This window comes from Meriones unguiculatus, chromosome 15, assembly GCF_030254825.1.
Source record: "Meriones unguiculatus strain TT.TT164.6M chromosome 15, Bangor_MerUng_6.1, whole genome shotgun sequence".
Taxonomy (NCBI): Eukaryota; Metazoa; Chordata; class Mammalia; order Rodentia; family Muridae; genus Meriones; species Meriones unguiculatus.
In genome coordinates, this window is record NC_083362.1 from 13,466,520 (window position 1) to 13,490,426 (window position 23,907).

Genomic DNA, 23,907 nt, shown 5'->3' on the forward strand with positions numbered 1-23,907 from the left:
AGCACTGCCACCTCTCCCCACCCCCCACCCCCAGCCCCTGGCTGAGTTCTGGGAGGCAGGGTTGGTGCTTCTGATTTCCTTGTGCAGCTGAGTTCAGAAGCTCGCTTGGTACATTTTTTTTTTTCAGGCCAGGGGCTAAATGTAAGGTGAGAAACCTCGGAGCTGCTAAGAATCCATTTTGGAACTCCTTAGAATCTGTGGTTATTCAATTAAAATAAAAATGCCTTCAGCGTTTCTAACTCTGAGGAAGAGGAAAAGAAAAAAGGAGGGAAATGGGGGGAATCTCCCATCTCTGAGACTTTGAGCTCAGAGACACAGTTGGAGAGCAGGACCTTGTGCATGACGGCCATCCGATTCGTCTGTTGCTGTTTTTCTGCAACACTTCACCTCACATGTGTGATGTGTGCCTGACGGGTACCTGTCCTTCCGAAGAATTGAATCCCTGGCCACAGTCAGCTGTGGTTTTATTTCACCACCTTCCTCTGTTCTTTGGAGATGTATTTTCCTAAATCTGTAGGATATTTAGGGATAAGATACAAGCGATTCTTTTGGGGAACTAAAGTGACATCATTCAGATTCAGCAATTAAGAATATTTATTTTCTATTATTTCAACTTAGGAGGACGTCTGTAGGGGGATAGGTCTTATGTTAAAAAGTGGCGAGCACAGGGTCAAAGAGGTCAGACAGGGTGAATTCTTTCTCTGAAGAACACCAAGAGGTCTCCTGAGGAGTAGGAGAACATTGTGTTTCCGTGATCTTTTATGTGACCAGATCTGATCTCACTTGGTACTGACATTAAATGGACAAATACCTAATAAAATCACTTTCTTCCTTATGCATGAACAACCATGAAGGATTGTATCTGCTGCCCCTAGCACCCTGACCTCATCTCCAGCAGCACAGTGGGAGCCTAAACAACCTACTGTTTCCTGTCCTGTCATCTCCCCAGGACACTTGTATCAAACCTTAGTAAGTGGATCATAAGAGCCACAAGGGACCCAAGTCTTTATTCTTCATGTCAGGTAATGCTCTTAAAAAGACAAGAATAAAAAGATCAGTGAATTCCCCCCCGCCCCCCGCGTGATGCTCTCCAGGGTGTAAAGGGCTACAGAGAACGAGCTTTGAGGCTTAACAGAAGCAGGCTTGAGGAACTCCAAGGTAGAGTTTTCTCTACCTTCAGTGAGTTAACTCTTATTGACTGCTGAACCGAGGAGGCTGCTGTGCATACTCATCACTTGGCTCAACAGAAAACACTGGGTCCCAAAAGTGGATCTAGATCTGGAAAGTATAACACTGAGCAAGAGGAAAGACACAAACTACAGGCCCCTCCTCAGAAAGACACAAACTACAGGCCCCTCCTCAGAAAGACACAAACTACAGGCCCCTCCTCAGAAAGACACAAACTACAGGCTCCTCCTCAGAAAGACACAAACTACAGGCTCCTCCTCAGAAAGACACAAACTACAGGCCCCTCCTCAGAAAGACACAAACTACAGGCCCCTCCTCAGAAAGACACAAACTACAGGCCCCTCCTCAGAAAGACACAAACTACAGGCTCCCTCTCATACCTAGTCTATGCTATGAGTGTGTGTGCGCATCATGCCTGCAAAGCCTCAAAAACACTAGGAAGGAGACCAACCCAGGCCAGTAGTAGGTGATAAAAAAAGATGGGGCTGGGCAAAGGACGCGTGGAACACAGGAGAAGAAAACAGACTGGCGGGGGCGGGGGGCGGGGGTAGGTTATAAGGGAGGATAGAGATCGTAGGTATGGGAGGAGAGTCGCTATAGTACACTTGGTTAAAAAAAAATAAATCCCAGAGATATCTGAACCTCATGCTGGCGTGAATAATAAAAGGGAATGTGTAGTTCCGATTCTGAAGTTGTTTTCAAAAGCTTTTCATCTCACTTTTCCCTGGGATGTTCCTCCATGGAAGAGGCTACGGGCATTCACTAATCCAGTGCGTACTTACCACGCACCTTATTCCAGACGCTTGAGATTTACTCTGAGATGTTAAAGCTCAGATCTGCTTTTTTAAATGTTAAGGTATTGGGAACATGTGTGCATCCCTGTTGTGACACTCTGAAACTGGAAATCAGGACTCAGGGATACCCAGGAAGCTTCACATTCTGGAGCCTTTCAGGTTTGGGGTTTGCAGATGGATGTTTCGCCTGAATTCACACTGGGCTCGCCATCAGTAGCACACTGTGCCTGGTTTTCAAAGAAAATTTGCATTTGTCCTTTTATCCTCTTAACAGTTACTCATTTACTATCCACTGTATTTCTGTTAGTGTGGGCCACGAGCAGTTATTGGCGCTGGATGTGTTAAACCAGACAGAAAGGGAGTTCTCTACCTCTCCCTAAACCTTTATGTTCATGGGGCAGTTGCACAGTACGTTAAAAAAAATACAATTTTTAATTAAAATATTTTTTCCTGCACTAGAGATTGAATCCAGGGCCTGGAGCGTGTTAGAGAAGCGCCCCACTACTTTAGCTACAACCTCAGCTTGTAACTGTTGGGAGGAAATAAGTTAGCTTTAAAAAAAAAAAATCTAACTACTACTGTCTGATAAGTCTGTAACAATAGCCAGGAAGTTAAGAATCATGCGGCAATTACAGTAGGATCGTGTGTGTGTGTGTGTGTGTGTGTGTGTGTGTGTATGTATGTGTGTGGCCGGGGATGGAACACAGAGCTTTGTGAGTGACAAGCCTAGTTTAACATTGATCTGATTTTCCCATAAACCTAATCATGGAGTCTTTTTACATTCCTTGTTTGCACCTCTTCCTGTGCTTTGCAAAGCATGTGTTATTAGTCCCATTTATTCAGACAGAAAAATTGAGGTCCAAAGAGATGGAATTTTGTCAAGCTCTGAGAACTTATCAGTGGCAAAACCCTCTGCAATCAAACCCTTACCTTCCGACCATAGGCACAGCATGTGTCTGCGTTATGGCCCGACACATATTGGATTAATCAGCCACAAATTCCTTCCCTTCTACATTTCACATTAAAAGTCTGAAGACTAGAAATCCTTCTATATCACAAGAGATCCAATTCTTGCCTCCGACTCTTACATTACTTTTAATGCAGCCCCGTGTCTACTTAGGGAAAACATGGTTCTAGATCTCAGTCCTCAGACACCGCCACGCTTTTCCAAATCAGCCTGCTGACTGCTAATTGCACTCTGAAAGTAAGTCTTCCTTGGGGAAATGGATGGAAGTTTGAGCTGAGACACAAACAGGAAGGCGGCGAGGCAGCATTTGTCCAGCAGGCACCACCTCTTTAAATAGCTGAAGCGCGGAGGGAATCAGCTCTCCACAGAGCCTAGGATCTCCACTGCCCTTTGTTCCTTGGCCACAGAGCCCAGCCCTGCATGTCCTGTGGAGGGACAGGGCAGTGCTCCGTGGTATGAGGTGGAGAAGGCTGGCTGGAGATGGCTTCCATGCCTCCAGGTCATGAGGGCACACCGTGGCAGAGCTGTACTGTGTCCCTCTCAGAGGGCTTTTGCCCTGCTGACCGGTAAGTCTGCAGATGCTTCCTCCGTCAGCAACTCAGGCTTTGGGGTCCTTTCTGAGGCTTTAAAAGAAGGAAGAAAAAATTGGCTGCAAAAGCTGTTTATAAAATCCAGTTTTCAGTGGATGCTTTGTTGGCACTGATGATAATCACTTTGGTTATTTATAGGTATGTTGTGCAATGATGGTGAATTGTGATCTGTTTAGTCCTTTAAAGCAGGTTGTTTTAAAATTTTATGCTATGAATGTGAGTTACGAACACTTGGTATAGAAAGAATCAAAGTAAGTCTTATTACTCATGCGAAAGACGAGTTTTAAAATGTCTTAGTAGATCCCTGAAGAATGAATGTCTCAAAGGCTCTTGCTTCCAATTCCTGGTCTGAGGTGAGTGGCTTGAAACAGTTTCATCCAATCTTTCCAGGTAGTTATCTAATTTTAGTAACATCCACTCAAGTAGAGCCTGTTACTCAGGCCAGGTGTTCCACTCGGGTGGAATTACTTTCTTCTCCAGTCAGGGTAATAAGCCTTTTCAGCTGGATTTCAGATCTGGGACAAAGGACACCACTAGCCAGGAGTGGCCTTTGCTCTGGTCCCACAGAGGATGGTGAGTAGGACCTCCATTCTGTGCTGCTCCATAGGACAGGCTTTTGCCCCCGGGGTTTGGGGCTTGGGGTTTGGCTGATCAGTATCTGTTCATGGCATCTGCCCTTTCCCTGGCCTCTGCCTAACTTCCTGAGTGCAGGCTTCTCCAGAATAATTAGCGCCCATGCTCAGCATGTCCCGGAAGCCCAGACCTAATGAGTTTAATTGTAGGGGGTTCCATAGTGTCCTCTCCCCCGTCTGATTTTCCCACCGCTGTTATCCATATACTCTCCCTCTGTATTGTCTGCAGGGTGGCACAGGAGTCAAGGGAGTCAGGACACCTGGGTACTGGGGTTTTATTTCCTTTAAGTTATATTTGAATCCTCTGGATGTTGCGGTTTTTTAAAACTTAAAGAAACTACCTTTAAATCTTAAAAACTATATCCGTAGTTATTTTGTTTTAAAATTGTTCTAACCAGTGCATTTTGTAATCTAAAAGTAAAGATCACTTGGACCTTGTGGCGCCTTCTTTTCGGAGCCTCCTAGAGTGTAGTAGAAAGCCCACCTTGGTGAAATACTGCTTGTTTATGAAATGTATGGAGGGTAGGGTAAATTGCATGGGTGGGTGGTTAAAACCTTTATGTTGGATTTCAGCCAGAAACAAAAGCAACTGTGAACTACAGGCCCAGGACGCCGTAAACATTTCCAGCCTGATACCTAGGATGGGGTACTAGCTTGGCTCCCTCACTGTTGGAAATGATGGCTACACTCATGTTCTGTTTATGTTTGTGTTCAACTAACAGGAGCTCTTCTTTAAGGAATAATGAATTTGCTTAATGTGGTTTCTTTCTGATAGTCATAGTTCTGAATGTAATCACCAGAACAAATATAATATAATCAGGCCACTGCCTCTGGACAGGTGTCTGTCCCCTACAGCCAAATTTTGTTAAGGCCCCTGTTGAACTCTAAGCCAAAGGATACATGGACTAGCAACTGATCTAATAATCAAAAGCAAAATATGACTCATGTTTAGATTTGAAAATGTAAACAAAGGACTTTGTTTTTATGATCTTAAAGGGAGAGAAGAGTGGGGGGGGCAGGACAACACTTAGCTGCCTAAGGGGGGGGGCATCTTTTACAGATAAGGGACTACGAAGACAATGGCACAATAACAATAGGGCTCATTTGCCAAGGTTCTGCCTGAATTTAAAAAAAAAAAAGTTGCCTACGAGATGAGCTAAAAGGAAAATCAATAGCTCTCCACAATAAGGGAATGGCTGTCTCAAGGTTTACTGGAAGGCCATGGTGCAAGCTTCCTATACGGCTGCACTGTATGCCTGATTAAAACCTTGAGGAAGCGCAGAAACCTTCTGAAAGCTGACGGTGAAGCGGTTCAGCCTAGAAGTCCAGTATTGTGACTGTGAGGGTGCAGGACTGAAGCCCCCGTCTGGAGACAGCTCGGAGCTCTGTGATGTGTTGGCGCTTGGTGATAAGAGCAGCCGGAGATGGAGGATTGTATCCAAAACAATCATCGCAGAGCTTCTCTAAACAGAAGGAGAGGCTCAGAGAAGGGAGTTCTTTCTCAGGGACACAAAAGCCTGTAGAGTATTTAAGGGAAAGATTTAAAAAAAAGAAAAAAGAAAAAAACACCCTGGAGAGGAATGTTTGGCGAGTTGATTAGCGGGACTCTCATTGTTAAATGACTTCAGTGACAAATAAATAACAGGCTTGCCAAACTCATTTACCAAACGAATTTTGAGGAGTGAGCAAGCAAACGTGGACGCTGTGGGCCATGAAGATTAGCCTGTGCCCTCTACATTTGCCAGATGTGTTTACATGAACACAGTCTCAGCACGTAAGTGCCTTTCCTTGGCTCCGCTCAGATTAGACTGCCGTAGACTTGCCAAGAACCTGAGCTTCATAAGACCTGCTGATTTGGAACACAGGCAGCCCGCTGGTTTGCTTAGCTGGACCGGGGCATGTTTGTCCGCCGTACGGACGTTTGACTCTCAGAGAAATGGACCATGCAGATGTGCTGGCCCTGGTTTCCTTCCTGCTCCGCTCTGGGCAGACCTCCTTCCAGGCTGCCTTCCTGTTGCCTTGGGAAGGGTTGCTGGGCCTTCAGCATCACTATGGAAGGTGCTTTTCTGTGTGCCCTCACTCCCAGAACCTGCAGCAATGTGGAGAGAGCCCACGGTGACCTTAGAGTGGTCCAGGCAGAGCTCTGAGGCAAGTACAGTGGGAATGGAGGCCTGTTTGTACCTCTGCTTTTGTTTATTATTTGTTCATTCACCATTTGTTTGTTTCAGTGTTTTTCCTCTTTTTTTTTAAATATTTTTCTCTCTGTTTCTTTGCCTCCCTTGCTTCCTTTTCTCTTTTCATAGGACATTGTCGTGTAGATCACGCTGTCCTTAAACTAGCAATCCTCCTGCTTCAGCCCCCAAAGTGCTGGAGCCACAGGTGTGCACCACTGTACCTGGCCGAGAAGCTTCCTGGATAGTAAATGGTGCATGTTCTTTCAGTTCAGACTTTGCCAACCATGAATAATTCAAGAGGAATGAGTCTGCTTGTATGCACTATGAAAACATCATGGGCTTTGTCCCGTAATTCCTCTCTGCAAGCTTCTTCTTTTAAAACGTGAGCCCACCCCTTTTAAATTACTCTCATCCCACCAAGAACTTCCAATTTACTCCAAACTTCTTTCAAGTACGTAGAACAGAAGCAAGCAGAATCTGCATTAGGCAAACCAATGGTAGACTGTTCTGAGAAACGGCGTACCTTCCCAAATGTTAGAGGCACCCGAGATGTCAGAATATTTTGGAAATATGTGAGGGTTTACAGTAATGGTAGGAGTGGGGTTTAGATGCTCTTAGGAGGAGGGAAACTGGAGACAGAAAACTTGATACGAAGTGTTTTGTGGGTGGTTTCATTTTGCTCTGTGTGCTTTATTTTGTCCTGTAAGAAGATTGTGCTAGTAGTCCAGGCTTGCTTGGAGCTTAGGATACCCAGCACGTGCAGGTCACAGCCATGCACCACCGTGCCCGGCAGTACCTACAGACTTGCTCTGGGAAGTGCTGACTTTGGGGGTGGAGAGGGGAGAGGCTGAGAAGCCCCTGGACTCTTCCCAAGGTTCCGGCAGGGCCGAGGCCTCTGTGGTGTCCTCTGCTTTATGTCCTAGCTTCCTTCCAAGTTGCTATTTGAAAGTAAATAAATAAACCAAGGTAAATAAGTCCCAAGCAAAGGCTGCTGCCAGCACCCTTTCAGCTGTCTGTGGGAGCTGAGCTCTTGGCTCATTCCAGCTTCTGTTCCCCAAGAATCAGCTCACTTGGGCCAAGTCCTAGCATACCCTTCTAGGTGGCATGGAAAGTGCTACAGGCAGTTTACAAATGCAGTTTCATTAGTCTTCATGAATGTCCCTGGAGAAGGCTTACAGGTGAGATATTGTTTCATTAACCTTCATGCACATCCTGAGAAGGCTTACAGGTGAGGGACCCAAGAGGTTAAGGCTCTGCCTCAAGTTCATATACTTTTTAGCATCAGGTCAAGGAGAACCAGAAATTTGATTGGGGGCCTGGGGGCCTTTCCACACACAAGAACTGGATGGGTGATCCAATGTGTTCTTTGTGTTCTATAATGTAGAGGTAGGAAAATGCCAAGGTCTCGGTGGTAATGGTTGCAGGACTTTGAATTATCCACTGAGGCTGCTTTCCTGCATTAACAGGGCTCCTGTGGGCTCCATTTTCAGTCCTCGGTTTTCAGTGCTGGGGACCCCAGGGCTTCCTGCGTGCTAGGTGTTAGCAGGTGTTCTGCTGCTGCTGCTGCTGCTGCTGCTGCTGCTGAACCACACCCGAGGCCCTGCCTCTCTGTTCATTATTTCATTGCTTGTTTTGAGACAGGGTCTGACTGTGTAACCCATAGTGATCTCCAACTTAACTGAAAGGCACAGGAGTCCATGTTGAATTTACTCCAAACTTCAGAAACAATACATGTTGAATTTTTTTTTTTTACTCTACTCTCTTGAAGGACAAGATGATCTATTTTTCTTTCTCTCAGACTTAAACATCCAGTCCCTGGTGTACGTGTGTGGGGACACTTCTGTGAGAGAAGCCAACGAAGGGCTCATAATTCTAAGCAGTAATGCCCTACACAGAACTGTCTTCTACGTGGACTTCGGGAGCGGTTTCACTGATCTGCTTACAGTTCTACCGTCTACAGAAGACTCGGCCTCTGACTGCTACTTGACCTAATTGGTTTTATCTGGTTATTCCCCTGTTAGAGTCCAGCCGACCCCGTCCTCCCTAGCCAGGGGCATCCTCTGTTCATATCCTGAAGACTGGTGCTGGGGTCTCTCCTTCAGTATCTGTGGGCTCTCCTGCTTTGCAAGGTCTCTGCCTCAGTGCAGCATTCTGTGTCCTGGGCTAGGCTGCTCACCCGCACAGACTGGAAAGGGCTGACCTTCACCTGCTGTCCCTGGTCCTTGGTCCTTCTTCTTAACATGGGTCCACAGATTGTTTTCAAGACACTTCAAGCTTCTTGTCATTCATTTGCTTCCTTCACGGGGCTGTTGGGTTTCAGAGGAAAACAAACAGAAAGCAGGTTGGCATACCCATGCCAAAGAGTGGAGCTTAGGGTTATGAGGTCAAAGCTTAGAGAATTCACAGTCTCTGAATGTAGATGGTCCTCTGCCTTCACCAGCTTTATTTAAGGAGGGCTTAAATAGCATCTAGGCTGTAGCACTTGAGATCTATTTCCCTTAATGTCCCTGTCAGAAGAGAGGGATGGGTTTGCTCGTGGTCAGCATGTACTGGTGTGGTGCAGAGAGAGGAGCAGCTCATTCAGCAAATCATTTCTTTCTTTAGACTCCTCAGTTGTTCTTTAGGGTTTGTTTTCCATAAACTTGACATGGTTGTCTTTTTATTGTTGTTTTAGAGTAAATTACTGCAATAATAAAGTTCCCATGGATTGATAGCCAGCCCATTAATGAGCTCCAGGTTTCTCTCGTGAAGGGTCCTGCCTGTTTCACTTCCTGTGTCTTTAAAACATGCATGCCCCATAATTGTATGCTGCTGCCCTCTTTCAGTAAGAAGAAATGGCTTTTATTGTTCATTCATAAGTAGATTTTTGGCAACCGTCACCACATGAAAAATAAAAACACTGCAAGAACTCAGTGGGAAAATGTCCAAAGCTTGGCAGAAACCTGGCCCTGAGGTCCGGCTGCCTGCTTCTGAATTGCAGCTTTTCCTTTATCTGGTAGTGTGTCCAGGCTGCTGCTGAACTTTCTTGCTGCCTTTGTTTTTATTTCTATAGATATATAAGTTACAACAGTACCTAAGGAATTTCTCCCAGGACTGCTGAGGATATTCAACAGGTGTTCAGCCCTTACAGCTTATTAGAGAAATTATAATACAATTACTGGACACTAATGCACCTGCACCCTGGCTCTAGTCAGTTTCCCCACTGTATTGTTTCTGAAATGTTTTATATGACTTTCCTGAATATAGTACAAATTCTAGGTAGATAATACTCTATGTATGACAGTTATGTGTGTTCACGTGTATGTGTGCATGTGCGTGTGTGCATGTGAACACACATACACCAGAGGTCAAGCTAGGCTGTTGATTCTTAACTGTCATCTTGTTTGTGTGTTTGCTTCTGACTCCTTGTTTTTGAAGCCAGTCTTTCATGGCCTGGAGCTTGCCTGGTAAACCAGCTGGCCAGAGATCTACCTGCCGCCATTTCCCCACAGCTGGGATTATAGGGACACACCACAGTGCCCTTCTTTGTAACATGGTTTTTGGGGAGCCAACTCAGCTCCTCATGTTTGCAGGACAAGCATTTTACCGACCCTACCTCTTGTAACAAAGGAATATTGAACTATCTCAGTAGATCGAGCTAATGGAATTTGGAGGCTATACTAATGGCTTTCCACATCCGTATTATTATATCTGTTAGTGTTTCAACAGATAAATAAGCTTTGCATCTTGTTTGTTTTCCAGAATAAAAAATGTTGGTATTTGACTCCCAAGTGGAGGTGTGCCATGATTTCCTCAGCAGCCTTTTGATGAAGTCTGTTCTCATTCAGGAATGTAGGTCATTTCATTGCTTGCCAATTGTAAGGACAGCAAAAACATCTTTCTGTCCTTGTCCAGTGTTTTAAATGTCTTCCTCATAACCATGAAATCTGTTAGAGAATAGATAAAATCATTTTGTCATGTCTTGCTCAGACCTTTGACAATTTTTTATTGAATCAAAATTATTCTAACCCATGTGTGTCATTCTAATAGCATTCTGTAGAAATCTACCAGCCTTGCTTTGAAAAATGTAGATATAAGATGTCGCTACCATTGAAGCTCAGGGTCCTTAGTTTATGTAAAGATAGTCTTGTTCAGTAGTTGAGTGCTTGCTTGGAAATCCCGAGTACTGTAAATACACAGATATCTAGGTAGGTGAATGGACGGACGGACAGACGGACAGGTGATTGCAGTATGACACTGGAGAGGAGAGATGAACAGAGTGGAGCATGCTCTTTGTGTTCCACGGTAGGTAGCTGTGCTGTATGTGTTTTGATGGCCCTCTCAACCTCGGCCAGGGCCAAGGACCTCCGGGGGCCTATGTGCTTCCAGGCAGGGCTGCAGCTTGGCGAGAACGGACTAAAGCTGTGAGCCAGACCAGCGCCATGTCAGCAATCAGATAAGACCATGCACAAGCCCAGACAGCTGACCAGAATTAGTGAGACCAGTTTAAAAGCCAGATCACCAAAGCTGCTGCCGCTGGATAGGATTTGCCCTTAACCAAATATTCACTTATAATATTGAAGCAGTTCAGGCTGAGAAAAAAATCAGTCTTGTAATGTACATGAACTTCACAGTCACAGACTGCAATTTTCTTTATTTCTTGACCTATAATTTATATTCTAATTCCAAACCCCCATTCAAGTAGATTGTGGAAAGTTTAATGCAGTCTCTGCCACAGCCTGTCAGTTTTATCTGATTTAGCACTTTTGACTTTGATGCTGGATGAAACTCAGGAATATTAGCAATTTCACCCCCTGTGCCCTCCCCTCTTCCCCCTATTGTTGCTAGGTGGTTGGGCTTCTCCTTTGCCTGACTGGCCTGAGTCCTAAGCTAATGGAATTGAATACAGTATCCATGAGATAGAAACTAGTTGTGGCCCGTAAGTAGCTTGTGCCTGGCTCTCAGTTCTGAGGCCCTCTCTCCTTCCCTCCCTCTTTTTTTATCTCCTTCCTTCCCTACCTCCGTCCTTCCTCCCATCAACCCTTCCTTAGGCAATGGAACAAACCCTGGGATCTACTGCTCAGCTGAAGCTGCCTCTAACCTTTCTGCTTGCTCCTGTTACGTGACATGTCATGTGTTACTGAGGTCATGACCTCTTATGAGAAAGGGAGGCAGCCAGCGAGTGTCTTCCCAGATTTCCCTGAGCTTAGTGGGGACCAAGGAACCCAGCTCTCAGCTGGATGTAGGACACTGAGCACATGCTCTTAATTTTTCTCCTCCAGATGTTTTTCTTTCTCATATTTGTGGGGGGAAGGGGTATAATAACTTGCTCTCCTGATCCTAATCTCCCTGTAACACTATTTACATCTTGCATTTCAAACATAGCTAAGAATTTAGATTTTGATTCTTTCTTTTTTTTCATTCTTTATTTATCTGTTTATTTATTTAATGTGCTACTCTCACCAATTCTTCCTGAGTCGAGATGTGAACCAGCCGTCTCTTAGAATATGAGCTTAGAGACCTCTGTGGAAGACGAATTCACGCCAGCACTATCTTGTCACCCTGGCACCAGGTTCTGATGAAGCAGCTCTGAGAGTTTGTCACTTCTCATCATTCTTAGCTCGCTTAAAAACTGTCCTCGGACAGGGGAAGCTCTGGGGAGTCTATGGGGGTGACCCTTGCTGAGATTCCTTGCAGGAAGTTTAGGAGCATAAAGTCGGCACCTCCTGTAGCCAGGTAGGACCTCAACCCACCCATAAAACTTTTGACCCAATATGTGTCCTGCCTATAAGAAGTGTAGGGGTAAAGATGGAGCAGAGATTGAGGGACTGGCAAACCAGTTACTATCCCAACTTGAGACCCACCCTATGGGAGAGAGCCAAGACCTGTCACTATTAACGATACTCTGCTATGTTTGCAGACAGGAGCCTAGTATAACTTTCTTCTGAGTGGCTTCATCCAGCAGCTGATGTTTGACCCACAGTCAAACAATAGGCCGAGTTCAGGGAGTCTTGTGGAAGAGTAGGAAGAAGGATAGAGAAAGTGGGAGGGATCAAGGACACCACAAGAATACATGCAGGGTCAACTAAACTAGCCCCATGGGGCCTCACGGAGACTGAACACCAACCAAAGAGCATGCCAGGGCTGGACCTAGACCCCCTACACTTATGTAGCAGATGTGCAGCATGAGCATCCTGTGGTTTCCCTAGCTATAGGAGTAGGGGCTGTCTCTGACCGTTGCCTGCTTTTGGATCCCTTTCCCCTAGATGGGCTGCCTTGTCTGGTTTCAGTGGGAGAAGATGCACTTAGCCCTCCTGCAACTTGAGGTGCCAGGGTGGGTTGATACCCCTTGGGGGCCTCCCCTTCTCCAAGAAGGAGAAGGGGAATTCCAGAGGAGGCATGAAGGTGGGACTGGGAGGAGAGTACTGGGAGAAGGCTAGGATCAGGCTGTAAAGTGAATAAATATACAAATGGGGGGAGAATAACCATCCCCAGCTCAGCAAGGTCTTTCCCTCAGTGGCTGCAGGAGGTGCATTGCTTTTTTAGCCATGAAATAGTGTTGACTTTTTAATAATGTATTTTAAAAAGTAAACAAACAATTTCCTTTCTTCTATTACTTTTGACCCGATCTCTCGCCATGTTGTTTCCTATGCTGGCTTCAAACTCCCAGGCTCAGGTGATCTTACCTCATGAGTGGCCGGGACTACAGGTGTGTACATCCGTACAGGGCTTCCATGTCCAATGTGCCCGTGAGAACTTTGATTAGAGAATCAATCAGAAATTCCTTTCAGTTACGAATGCATGCATGCATGTAGGTAGGTAGGTAGGTAGGTAGATAGGATTGTGTGTTTGTGAAGGCGCATGCCAGTGGGACCTACAAATCTGTAGATTCTCCATCCTGTCATTCTGCCAGCCGATACTGAAGATGCTTGGGACGTACGTGCCTGTACTGAATGCATCCACACTTTTTGTCTTGTCAAGTCCGTCTCCTCTGCAAAATACAGTTTAATAGTTGTTCACATGCATTAACATTGTAATAGGTATTAGTTATAATCCAGAGATGATTTAAAGCATGCAGAGATTCACTGGAAATACTATGACATTCCGTATAAGGGACTTACTTGAACATCATGGAGTTTTGATATTTACAGGAAGCTCTGGAACCAGTCACCTTCATAGTGTGCATATGTTAATTATATATTTATATGTAAGCAATTTATATGCAAGGTTAATTACATGTATTGATGTTAATTAAACATACAATCTCTACACATATAAATAAGTATATGTGTATATAACAGTATGTATACATTTGATATGTATGCATACTGGCATTTTGTTCATTTTTCATCCCTGTATCAAAAAGCCTGAGAAAAACTACTTAAGAGAGAGAGGTTTATTTGGGCTGAAGGTTTCAAAGTTCCCAGACCACAGCTGGCTGATTTGACTGCTGTGGGACTATGGTAAGGGACAATATCACGGTGGAGGGGTAGGTGACAGAGGACTCCGCTCACCTCATGGTTGTCAGCAGAGTGGCAGGGAAGAGTCTGGGGACAAACCATACCTTTTAAAAACACCCTCCCCCACCAAGTGACTTCCTAATAGCTCACTCAGGTCTGAACTAGTGAATTGATTATTCCATTGAGATTAGAGGCTTTATAATCAGGCTAACTACTGGGCGTGGTGTGTGGGTGTGACAGTACTAGAGCATTTTGGGAGTTGCATTTCACATCCTAACTAAAACTTCTCTGACAGGTTTCTGGTTAGAAACTGTCTGCTTGCCGTCGTGCTTGCTGGTGTGTATTTTCCTTGGTTCACTCTATTTCAAAGCTCTGTTTATTAGACATGATCCATAGCGATTGCATCTAAATTCAAAACAAAACCAAACAACCAAACAAACCAACCACCCAACCACCTAGAGGCTTCCTGACAAAGAGCCTCTGAGAGCAGAGAGGAGAGTGACCCCTGGTTTCCTTGACTGTCTCAGGACAACCTGCCAGTCCTGTTTCTCCAAAAGACCCAAGGGAGGGCAACCCCCTCTACCGCCTGCTGCTGGGCTGCTAATGGCTTCTGAGCACTTCCTCTCTGCCTTTGCCTGGGGCATTCAGCGTGTTCTTTAATCTCTAGAGCTGACCTTACTCACCTAGCCCCTAAGCACTGCTGGAGTGGACCTAGGCACACAGGCTGACTGCATGCTTTCCTCGCGCTGCCCTTTGAACCAGTCCAGTTTCCCTCTGCTGGAAAGATGTTTACCTTTAACCCCAGGAAACAGTACATTGCTCAGTGAGTCTGAGGCTCCTCTGTTGGATAGCTGCTTTTGTTCCCACTGCCCCCCTTGCCCTTTTGGTTTCCGGTTGGATGGAAGGGCCTAGAGTAGGCCAGGCCTCTACCCGAGATGCCCTTTACCATTGCTTTGCTATGACCAGGTTCTACTGCTCCTGTTCTCATTCCAGCCTGGAAGTTCTTTGGTTCTGCTGATCATGTCAGCTGGTCCTGCCCTAGTTTTCAGTCGTAGGATCCTTTGGTTTGAGAATAGGTATCTTCTCCGTTATCCAGCCTGCGTTTGCTGTCTGCTTCCCCTCAGGACTCAGAAAGGAGTCTATGCAATTACAGATGCTTAGGGTGCAGCTCCCTGGGCAGCCTTGCTGGGCCTGGTATGTCTGGACTGCATAGCATTCTGGGAGTGTTGTCAGAAATCTGGAGTCTCCTCTCATGCCTTGGACTCTTGACTCAGAGTGTGTGTCAGGATTCCCAAGTTGAGAGGAGGAAGCACAGCTCAAGGCTAGACACCTTTTCTGGGACAAAAATAGCAGGAGCCTCCAGGATGTAAGCTGCCCACCAGAGCGTCATGACTGTCTTTCGTTCTCTCTTTCTTTCTTTCTCTCTCTCTCTCTCTCTCTTTCTTTCTTTCTTTCTTTCTTTCTTTCTTTCTTTCTGAAACAGGGTTTCTCTGTGTAGCCTTGGCTGTCCTGGACTCTCTTTGTAGGCCTTGAACTCACAGACATTGGATTGCCTCTACCTCCCTGAGTACTGGGATTATAGGCATGTGCCACCATGCCCAATTTATGACTTTCATTTTAGGGGAATATACTAAAACATCTGGGAAGCATCTCTTGCTTCACCTTCTCTGCCTCCAGTCTCTTCCCTATCCTCTACCTGAAAGTTAGGCTCAAGTTCTCTTCTCTTCGTAAACTTACCAGATCCGCCCTAAACTCTGTGTGCTGCTACAGGTTTTAAGGACACAAAGAAGAATAAAGTGACACATTCCTACACTTTACTGGGTGAAGTTAAGTCTGACATTCACTTTCATTACTCAAGAAGGTCCATGCTGGACAGACATGGAAACAAAGGCCAGAGTTACTGCTTGTTGGACAGCAAAAACTTGAACAGTCTCTTTGTAAAAACCCAGTTTTAGTCACGTTTGAAAAGCTTAAGTAAAGCTTGAATCATGGTTCCAGTATTTATTATTATTATTATTATTATTAATTATGCTTTATTCATTTTATGGTTCCAGTATTTAAAGGTTTTCCTAATGTTGTTTTTGACAAAGGCAGCATCTCTGCTGGGCTATCTGAGTCCATGGAGTCAAAGCTGTCTGTGAAGGCAGCACAGACACTGAATTTTGGCGACAGTTGGAGGCTAGAGAAACAAACGGGTGGATACAGCACCTGCTTCTGTCCAAGAAGAATACAAGAAAAAATAAAAACAAACTCTAACCTGGCCAGCTGTTTCTTTACATTCATTTCAGTGCTTGTTAAGTATTTTAAATCTCCTTTTAGAAGCATTTCATACCTGTAAACAACACTCCCATTCAAGCCCCTGTTTCAGTCACATAAGTGAAATTACTCAGATTCCAAATTACTCAAGCACAGTTATATCACTAAGACATTTTAAAAGAAACATGGGCTTAGAACCAGGCGTGGTGCTCATAGCTCAACTCCATCCACCTCTTCCTGGTACCCGAGATGTATCTGGATTCCTGAACTTTGAGCATCCTTCCTCCATCCCTGTCCAACTCTCCCTTCCTTGGCCCGAGGCTGTGTCACACTAACTCGGGCTGCTTCCTCTTCTCTGCTCTCTGTGGTTGTTGTCAACTAAAACTCAGACTAACTTCTGTACATGTTTGCAGGAGTTCATGCCCTCACTGTGGTCCGAACATTCTGAGATTCCTGGCATGCTGTGATCCAGGTATAGAAACACACAAACTTGTTGGTCTGAGAATTCCAGAGCAGGGAGGAACAGGAATGGATCTGGATGCAGATGTGAGCCAGGACTGAGAAAGGGACATTGGCAGTTTGATTTTTCTGGTTCCCAAATTCAACCTAGCTCACAAGATTGATTTCATTGCTTTCTTCTAAAGTAGGGAAAATTGGCATAGAAGAAATCTATGTCAAAGAACAGCATACACTAATGAAATTATTATAGAAGCTTGTTTCTCACAATCATGATAGATATATGAGTACTGAATATAAATACATTATTTCTAATTGATACATATTGAAGACATTTTTAGGAAAAAAAAAGCGTTTCTCTAGGAAATATTCACTGTTTGGAATAAGTGGTTGAAAGAAAGCAATCAGAAGGGCAGTGCATAACTTCAAGTGGATGGGGAGTTGAGCAAAACCGTATTTTGATACCAAATGTCCAAGGAAATCATGTCTAGAATCATTCACATTTACCAGCTGAATTGCACAGATGCCTCTGTTGATCTACAACCTTTATATCGTAGATTTTCTTCTCTTTTTCACTTGTTTGATTTTGAGAGCTGCCCTGTAACCCACTGTGTGGCCCAGGTTACCCTCCAAGTTAAAACCATTCAGCCTCATTCTCCAGCTCTGTCTCCATGGCCAAACCATGTTGGGGTGCTGGCCTCATATTCGTGGGACAAGCAGCAAAGCTAACCCTCCGTGTGTCAAATGCTGCCTCCTAGCCCTCTTCCAGCCATTTGCTATGGATGCAGACTGGCTCTTTCCAGGGGAGAGAATACTTCAACCGAGTTCTCTTTCTCTTCTGGAGCTTGGTTTCGTAGCATGAAATGTGGTGACTTTAATTTCTTCCTGCTCAGCTGGAAACTTTTGACCTGTGTTGAAGTTCCTCTTTGAGAATAGAGATGAAATCGACCAAAAGACACCCCTTGAGTGATGAGAGTTACCTCAGGTTGTCATTTATTTCTTCATTATGTTTGCTCTTGTCACTTTTCCAGTCTGTTGATGAAAATGAGCTTTTGTTGTTTGGGGGCTGTGGTGTACACGCAGGGAATTGTTCCTGGATCTGAATGGCAGGAGGGGGACAGTCTTCATGGTTCTTGGCACCGGGACCGGCTCCCTGGAATTCTGACGCTGCTCTATCTAGGATGTGAGTCAGGCAGATTTTAAAGCCAAGAGTTTTGATGTACAGTCGAAGTGCTGGCGCCTTGACGGCCCAGCTGGTGGCTTCCCTCACGTATTCTCACAGGCCTTTTGTCTGACCGCTCTAGAAACAGTTTTAACCGAGGTCCTACCATATTTTCAGTGCTGAGGATCCAACCCAAAGTCTCACCCGTGTCAAGTAAGAGCTCTCTCATGAATCACATTCCCGAGTCACAGCTGCTAGTTAAGAACGCTCAGCGTGACTTTGAACAAGTTCTGCATTTTCAGTAGCTAGGCACGTGTTTCTTGGGGTAAAACGCATCATCTGTAATGACAGTTACCCATGGCCACTGAACATCACTGCCATTTCTCCTGAGCTGCTTTGAGAAGCTCTGCTTATACTGGAGAGCTGGTTCATTGTGGGTTTTGTCACCCAGAAACTACTGTGTGGCTTCAGTTCCTCCTGGCTTTGAGGAAGAGATGAGTCTCAGATGCTGGCTAGTGTTCTAAGGACTTTGCTAGTGCTCTCCTGGCTTTGTTAGTGTTCTCGTGACTTTACTAGTGTTCTTGTGGCTTTGTTAGTGTTCTCATGACTTTGCTAGTGTTTTTTGTGGCTTTGTTAGTGCTCTTATGGCTTTGCTAGTGTTATCGTGGCTTTGGTGGTGTTTCTCGTGGCTTTGCTAGTTTTCTTATGGCTTTGCTAGTAGTCTCATAACTTTTCTGGTGTTATCATAACTTTGCTAATTATTCTTGTGGCTTTGATGGTGTCAGAGTCCATTGAACTAGAGTTACAGATGGTTGTGGGCCTCCATGCAGGTGCTAGGAAATGAGCCTGGTCTTCTGGAAGAGCATCCAGTGCTCTAACCACTGAGCCCTAGACACAGGGTTATCCAGTTAGTGGAATTCCTGTAGTACTGTCCTCCTCAACCAGGACATCAGTGTTCCGTGACACTGTTCCAGTGACCACTATGTCAGCTATGTCAGAGGAGGCTGCAGGGTAACAACATTTGAAGTAGGTCAAGGACAGGTTTTTACAAAGAGAATGGGCATTTAAAAAAAAAAACAATTATAAAAAAGAGTTTAGACAAAGGTGGGGAGGTGTGTGGTCAGCAAGGACTTATGCAGGACAGGAAGCCTGGCAAGGCAGGGACACAGACCTGCAAGAAACCTCAGCCCTTCCCCTGGTATACTTCCTGGCCTGGACAACCCAAGGAGCTGGCCCTCGGCTCCATGAACATCTCCCTACTTTGGAAGTTGAGTCTCAAGGCAGCATGGTGGTTAGTCCAGACAACAGAGCATGGTGTGGGCACCACAGACAGAACTGAAAAGGAGGCCCCGGTTTGGTGTCGTGACACATGACCCATGGGCATGAGGAGGAAGAATTTGAGGCTGGCCTGATTTGCATGCAGAGTCTGACTTTTAGGTTTTTTTTTTTTTTTTTTCTTTTCCTCTTTTTCCTGTGTGTGTGTGTGTGTGTGTGTGTGTGTGTGTGTGTGTGTGTGTGTAAAACTCAGACCTCCCTAATGTGACTAGTCTTATTAGCCAGCTGGAATCTGGGGATCTATCTTCACCCTCCAAGGTGGAATTACAGGAGGCCATCATGCCCACCTGCCAATCATATGAGTCTGGGGAGCTCAATTCCAGTCCTTCCATTTACATAGCAAGTGCTGTAACCACCTTAACTACTGAGTCATCTCCACAGCCCCTCAACTTTTAATCTCACACCATGAAAATCATCTTTTTTGTAATGATGAGTCTCTCTTTAGCATAATTTTAGCGATTTCAAAGTCCTTTTTTACGTGAATGCACAGGAAAAACGTACAAACTCTTCCTTTTAATCCTTATGTCTAAGTTTTATAAATAACTTTATAGTTAATACATTTGTGTACAATTATTTAAAATTGTTTTTGAATGCTAGGCAGTTGAGTAAAATTAACGAGTTAACTCAAACTTGGCATTAAGATCGTAAGACTATTTACTGCCTCTCTGCAGTTCAGGAAATGACCAAGCATATGCTTTAAATTTTAGCAAGATTTACAGTGAAGGATAATTTGGATGCGCTTGCTAAACATTTGCATTAGGAGACTCAAAGATAATAAATTAGACTAAAGTGACTAGTTTTCTAGTTGGGAAGACACTGAAAGTGCTATTACCACAAACCAAGGAAAACAGAACACACCAAACCCAGATTCTGCAGAGACAGAGCTCTGTTGCACAAGTTGCTGAGTTTGAAATGCACGCTCTGCCAGATCAGGCAGTCCAAGGTGACGAGGAAGGCGCGCTGTAGAATCAGGAGAAGGGAAAGTCAAGGCCTAGACTGGAGATCAGCGAAGTCAGTGCTCAGCAGACTCATGGAAGGTCGCAGATGAGGTGAGTTAGTACCACGGGAGGGATGAGAGGTCTGGAAATCATAGTCCTGTGTGCAAGCACAGTATTCCGTGAGCTGGACCGAGAAGGAATGTGCCTCAGCAGAGGCTCCTTAGGGAAGAATGAGTTCTGCACCCTGGTTCTCAGCACTGCCAGACCCATCATCCAGTCCTATCATGCTAAAATGAAATGTGTAGATTATATAACCTCCTAAGTTATCATCTTATGCCACAGTCAGTCTCGTGTAACACAAAGGAAAAAATCAAAAGATGAATGTCTTGCATAATAAGTATTTCAGCATATAAACTCCGAGACATTAAGGAGCTAACAGTTTGAAGGCATCAGATGGGACCTCTGAGGAAAATGGGTAGACGAAACAAAAAAAACAGCAATGAAACCTGTTGTGCTTATGTCTAAAACCAAAATCAAGGGGCTGAAGAGATGGCTGAACTGGTGAAATTCTTGGTGCAGGAGGAGCATGAGGACCCGGGTTCACATCCCTAACTCCCACATACCAGTCCAGCTGTGACGGTGCATGGCTCTAGTGCTAGCGCTGGAGAGGTGGGCCCTGAAGGATCCCTGGGATTAGGGCAGGGTAGACCTGCAGGATCTGTGAGCTCCAGCTTCAACGAGACACCACACCAAAAACTAAGATGGAGGACGACACAGGAAGACCCCTGGCCTTGACTTCTGGCCTCCACATGCACTCACACGCTCTTATATGCACATATATGAATATTGTGCATAAACGTGTGTGCACACGCAAGTAGTAGAGCTGTGGGTTTTCATAGTTCTGTACAAGTTTTCACCTGTAGTTAAGGCCAGCAGGGGCTTGAAAATGAGGTGTGGCTTGGGGACATTCAATCTTACACAGACTGCCCGCCATAATTAGCCCTGCTAGTTAAATCCTTCTCATTGCAGCATGAAAAAACAAAACAAAAAAAAAACAAAAAAAAACCAAAAACTTCCCTGCATTCCAGGACACTCCTTGTGGAGTGACAGATTGGGGGAGAAGCGAGAAGCGTGAGGTCACTCCTTCAAAGGTTCCTCCTTAATTCTTTTGTTGCTGGCATTTTGGCTTCCTCAAGACGCAGGAAATAAGGACAGCGTGAGATGCCCTCTGTGGAATCTGGGAGCATGGACTCCCACTGGGTCCCCGTAACTGCCCTCGTGCCTCCCTCTTCAGAGCTGCTTTGCTTTAACTCCGTCTGCCGGTGCTGTCCCGTGGGCACCGTGGGCCCTAGTGTCTTCCAGGTCACTACTGAATGAAGTCCATCATCTCTAATGCTGTCAGCCCCTGTTTGTGTCCACCTGGCTCAAGCTCGCCTACTGTCTCTTCCTAATTAAAATATTTATGACATAGGATAAGTGAAAGACTCTAAAATGCTGAAATTGTAAGGTCCATTATTGCTTCAGCCCAGGCTTGAGTATGGAGGGATGGACGTGCTAGGTCCTTCACTGTGGTGGCCAGCTAAATGCCTGAGCGTGGAGGCGCTAGGTCCCTCACTGTGGCCCACACCTGAGTGTGTAGGAAGGGGTGTTGGGGTTGGTTGGGACTGGCTGTGCTTAAAATAAAAGAAAAAATGAGGAACATCTCTGTTCAAGGTTTGTGTTGCTGTTGTCACTGTTTTTTTGAGGCAGGGTCTCTCTGTGTAGCCCTGGCTGTTCCAGAGCTCTCTATGTAGACAAGCTGGCCTGGAACTAGAGCTCCACCTGTTTCTGCTGGGATTACAGGCACGTTTCACCACACCTGGCTGAATGGGCTAGTGTCTCTAAATTGCTGCTCTGAGTTTCTGCCACAGATGTCCTTTTTTTTTCTACATTTATCTCAACTCACATTGGTTGTTTGCTATTCTCCTGTCCTTTCTGCTTTCACATATTCATGAGGAAATGACAGATTTGTGGTTGGAAGAAGGCAATCTTGGGGCTTTATGGTCTGATGCCTTACTGCTCCTCTTCCCCAACTTGCAGCTGTACTGGATTGTGAAATATTTCATTACAGTGACATTAAGAAGACACAAGGCCAAGCCCACTGTCTGCCTGTTTTCACCAGTGAGGAGTGTGTGATGACTTCCAGTGTGCTGAAGATTCTATTTAGACTTGTCATTCATCCAGCTGAAGAATAATAGCAAAAGGCATTAGGAAATTCACAGTATAGATGGAGTGTGTGTGTGTGTGTGTGTGTGTGTGTGTGTGTGTGCGCGCGCGCACGCACGTGCATCCCTGCCTGCCTACCTGTCTGCCTGTTTGTACATGTGAGCACATGTATGGAGGCCAGCTTGACATATGCTGATGTCCTCAGCCACTTTCTACTTAATTTTTTGAGACAGTCTTTCACTGAACCTGGGTTCACCCTCTGAGCTAGACTGGCTAGCCAGTGACCTCCAGGGAATATCTCGTCTCCACTTCTTCAGTACTGGCATTACAGACTGAAACACCTTCCTAGGCCATTGATAGGCGTATTTACATTCAAACTTATTTGGCAATATTTGAGCCTTCTGGTTTCCCAGCCTTGGCTCCTTGGGTCATTCACACAATGCATGCAAAGGTAAACAGCTGTACTTTGGAAATTCTTTATAGTGATAAAAATTTATGGTCTTTTTTTTTTCGTTTTTAACAAAAAGAGAAAATATTAGCAACAGTGCTAAACTTCCTTTTCAGTAAAAGATCAATAATCAATAATATATATGTATACTATATATATATGTATATATGTGTGCATATATAATATTGATCTTGTATTTTATACACACACACATATTGTTAAGAAAGTGAGAGTGTTGTGGAATTCCTGACTTCGGGTATTATCAATCAAATATACCACATGAGAAATAGATTATGTCTACATAATGAAGTTTATTTGGGTTGCCTCTAGAACCTCAGGGTCACTTCCTTAACAGACTGGCAAGTTTTGTTTCCCCATGTTTTCTTCCTTTCATAGCTGTAAGTCATAGTGAGCCATAATTTATGCTTCTGTTGGCTTCAGATCTCAAAAGAAATTGATTGTTACTGGGTAAAATTGGCTTGCTGGCCTCTGATCTAAAAGTGGGGAGAATGTCCCCACCATCCCTCAGTCCAGGGACAGATGCCAGCCCCAGTCATTCAGGTGAGAGTGGACTGTGGACTGGCTTCTATGATATGTGATGTGGGAAATTCCCACTGGTTTTCAGATTTCCTTGTGAGCGCTTTAGATTTGTCCTGGGGATCTGCCAGCTTTATTCCAGATCCAGCTTTCCTTTTGTGTAGCAGAGCCTGAGCCCCTGAAGTCTAAAGTCATGTGATCAACTTAAGTTTTCAATTGGAAATTTCCTTCAGTGTACAAAGGAAGGCTAAGCAGGTTTATGCGGATTTCTGAATAAATGCGCAGAACTACCAGAGTTTTATCTTCACGGATATACACCCGATGTTTTCCTGTGTCTTATTTGTTTAAGGACTAACTTTCTAAATCCAAGAGAGGATCGTAGCTCACTTTTCTCTCTAGGCAAGTGGACTATTGGAAAAAAAAAGATTCTGACTCAGAGCATAAAAGAACAAAAGATTTAATTAAGCCTCCCATCCTTGCTGAGGTACAGGAAGGATGGACACTGGAGGATAGGAGGAGGACACAGGAAGGAATGCTTCCCAGGCGGGAGACCATGCCTGTGCTGTAGGCACCACTGGCTGCCTGGCCAGGCAGTTGGGTGGCATGGTTCCATTGTCCCTCTGCACCAAGGAAGCAGGCAGGGTTTCTCCGTGTGCCCTAAGCAGGCAGGGGCACAGTTGTATCAGACTAGAGCTTGAGACTCATCCCATAAAGGGCCCCATGTTAACATGCTCAGCTCTCTTGGCTTAGGGTTCCTGCTTCAGTGAAAACTGTTCAGCTTCACTC

General features: G+C 45.0%; 1 protein-coding gene across 4 annotated transcripts in view; it reads left to right on the plus strand.

Moving 5' to 3' along the window:
• Positions 1 to 23,907, plus strand: part of Arhgap28 (Rho GTPase activating protein 28) — a 152,230-nt gene that overhangs the window by 48,384 nt on the left and 79,939 nt on the right. Inside the window, exon 1 of one of the 4 annotated variants that reach the window (XM_021643483.2) lies at positions 3,095 to 3,186. The exons of 2 other annotated variants lie outside the window; for them this stretch is intronic. Coding sequence is in view for 1 of the 2 variants with exons in the window: in XM_021643481.2 (XP_021499156.1) it covers positions 3,430 to 3,515 (86 nt within the window). In the remaining variant the exon portion in view is untranslated. Of the gene's footprint in view, positions 1 to 3,094; positions 3,187 to 3,298; positions 3,516 to 23,907 lie in introns of those variants that run through there. One more of the 4 variants, XM_021643481.2, reaches the window with a different exon arrangement.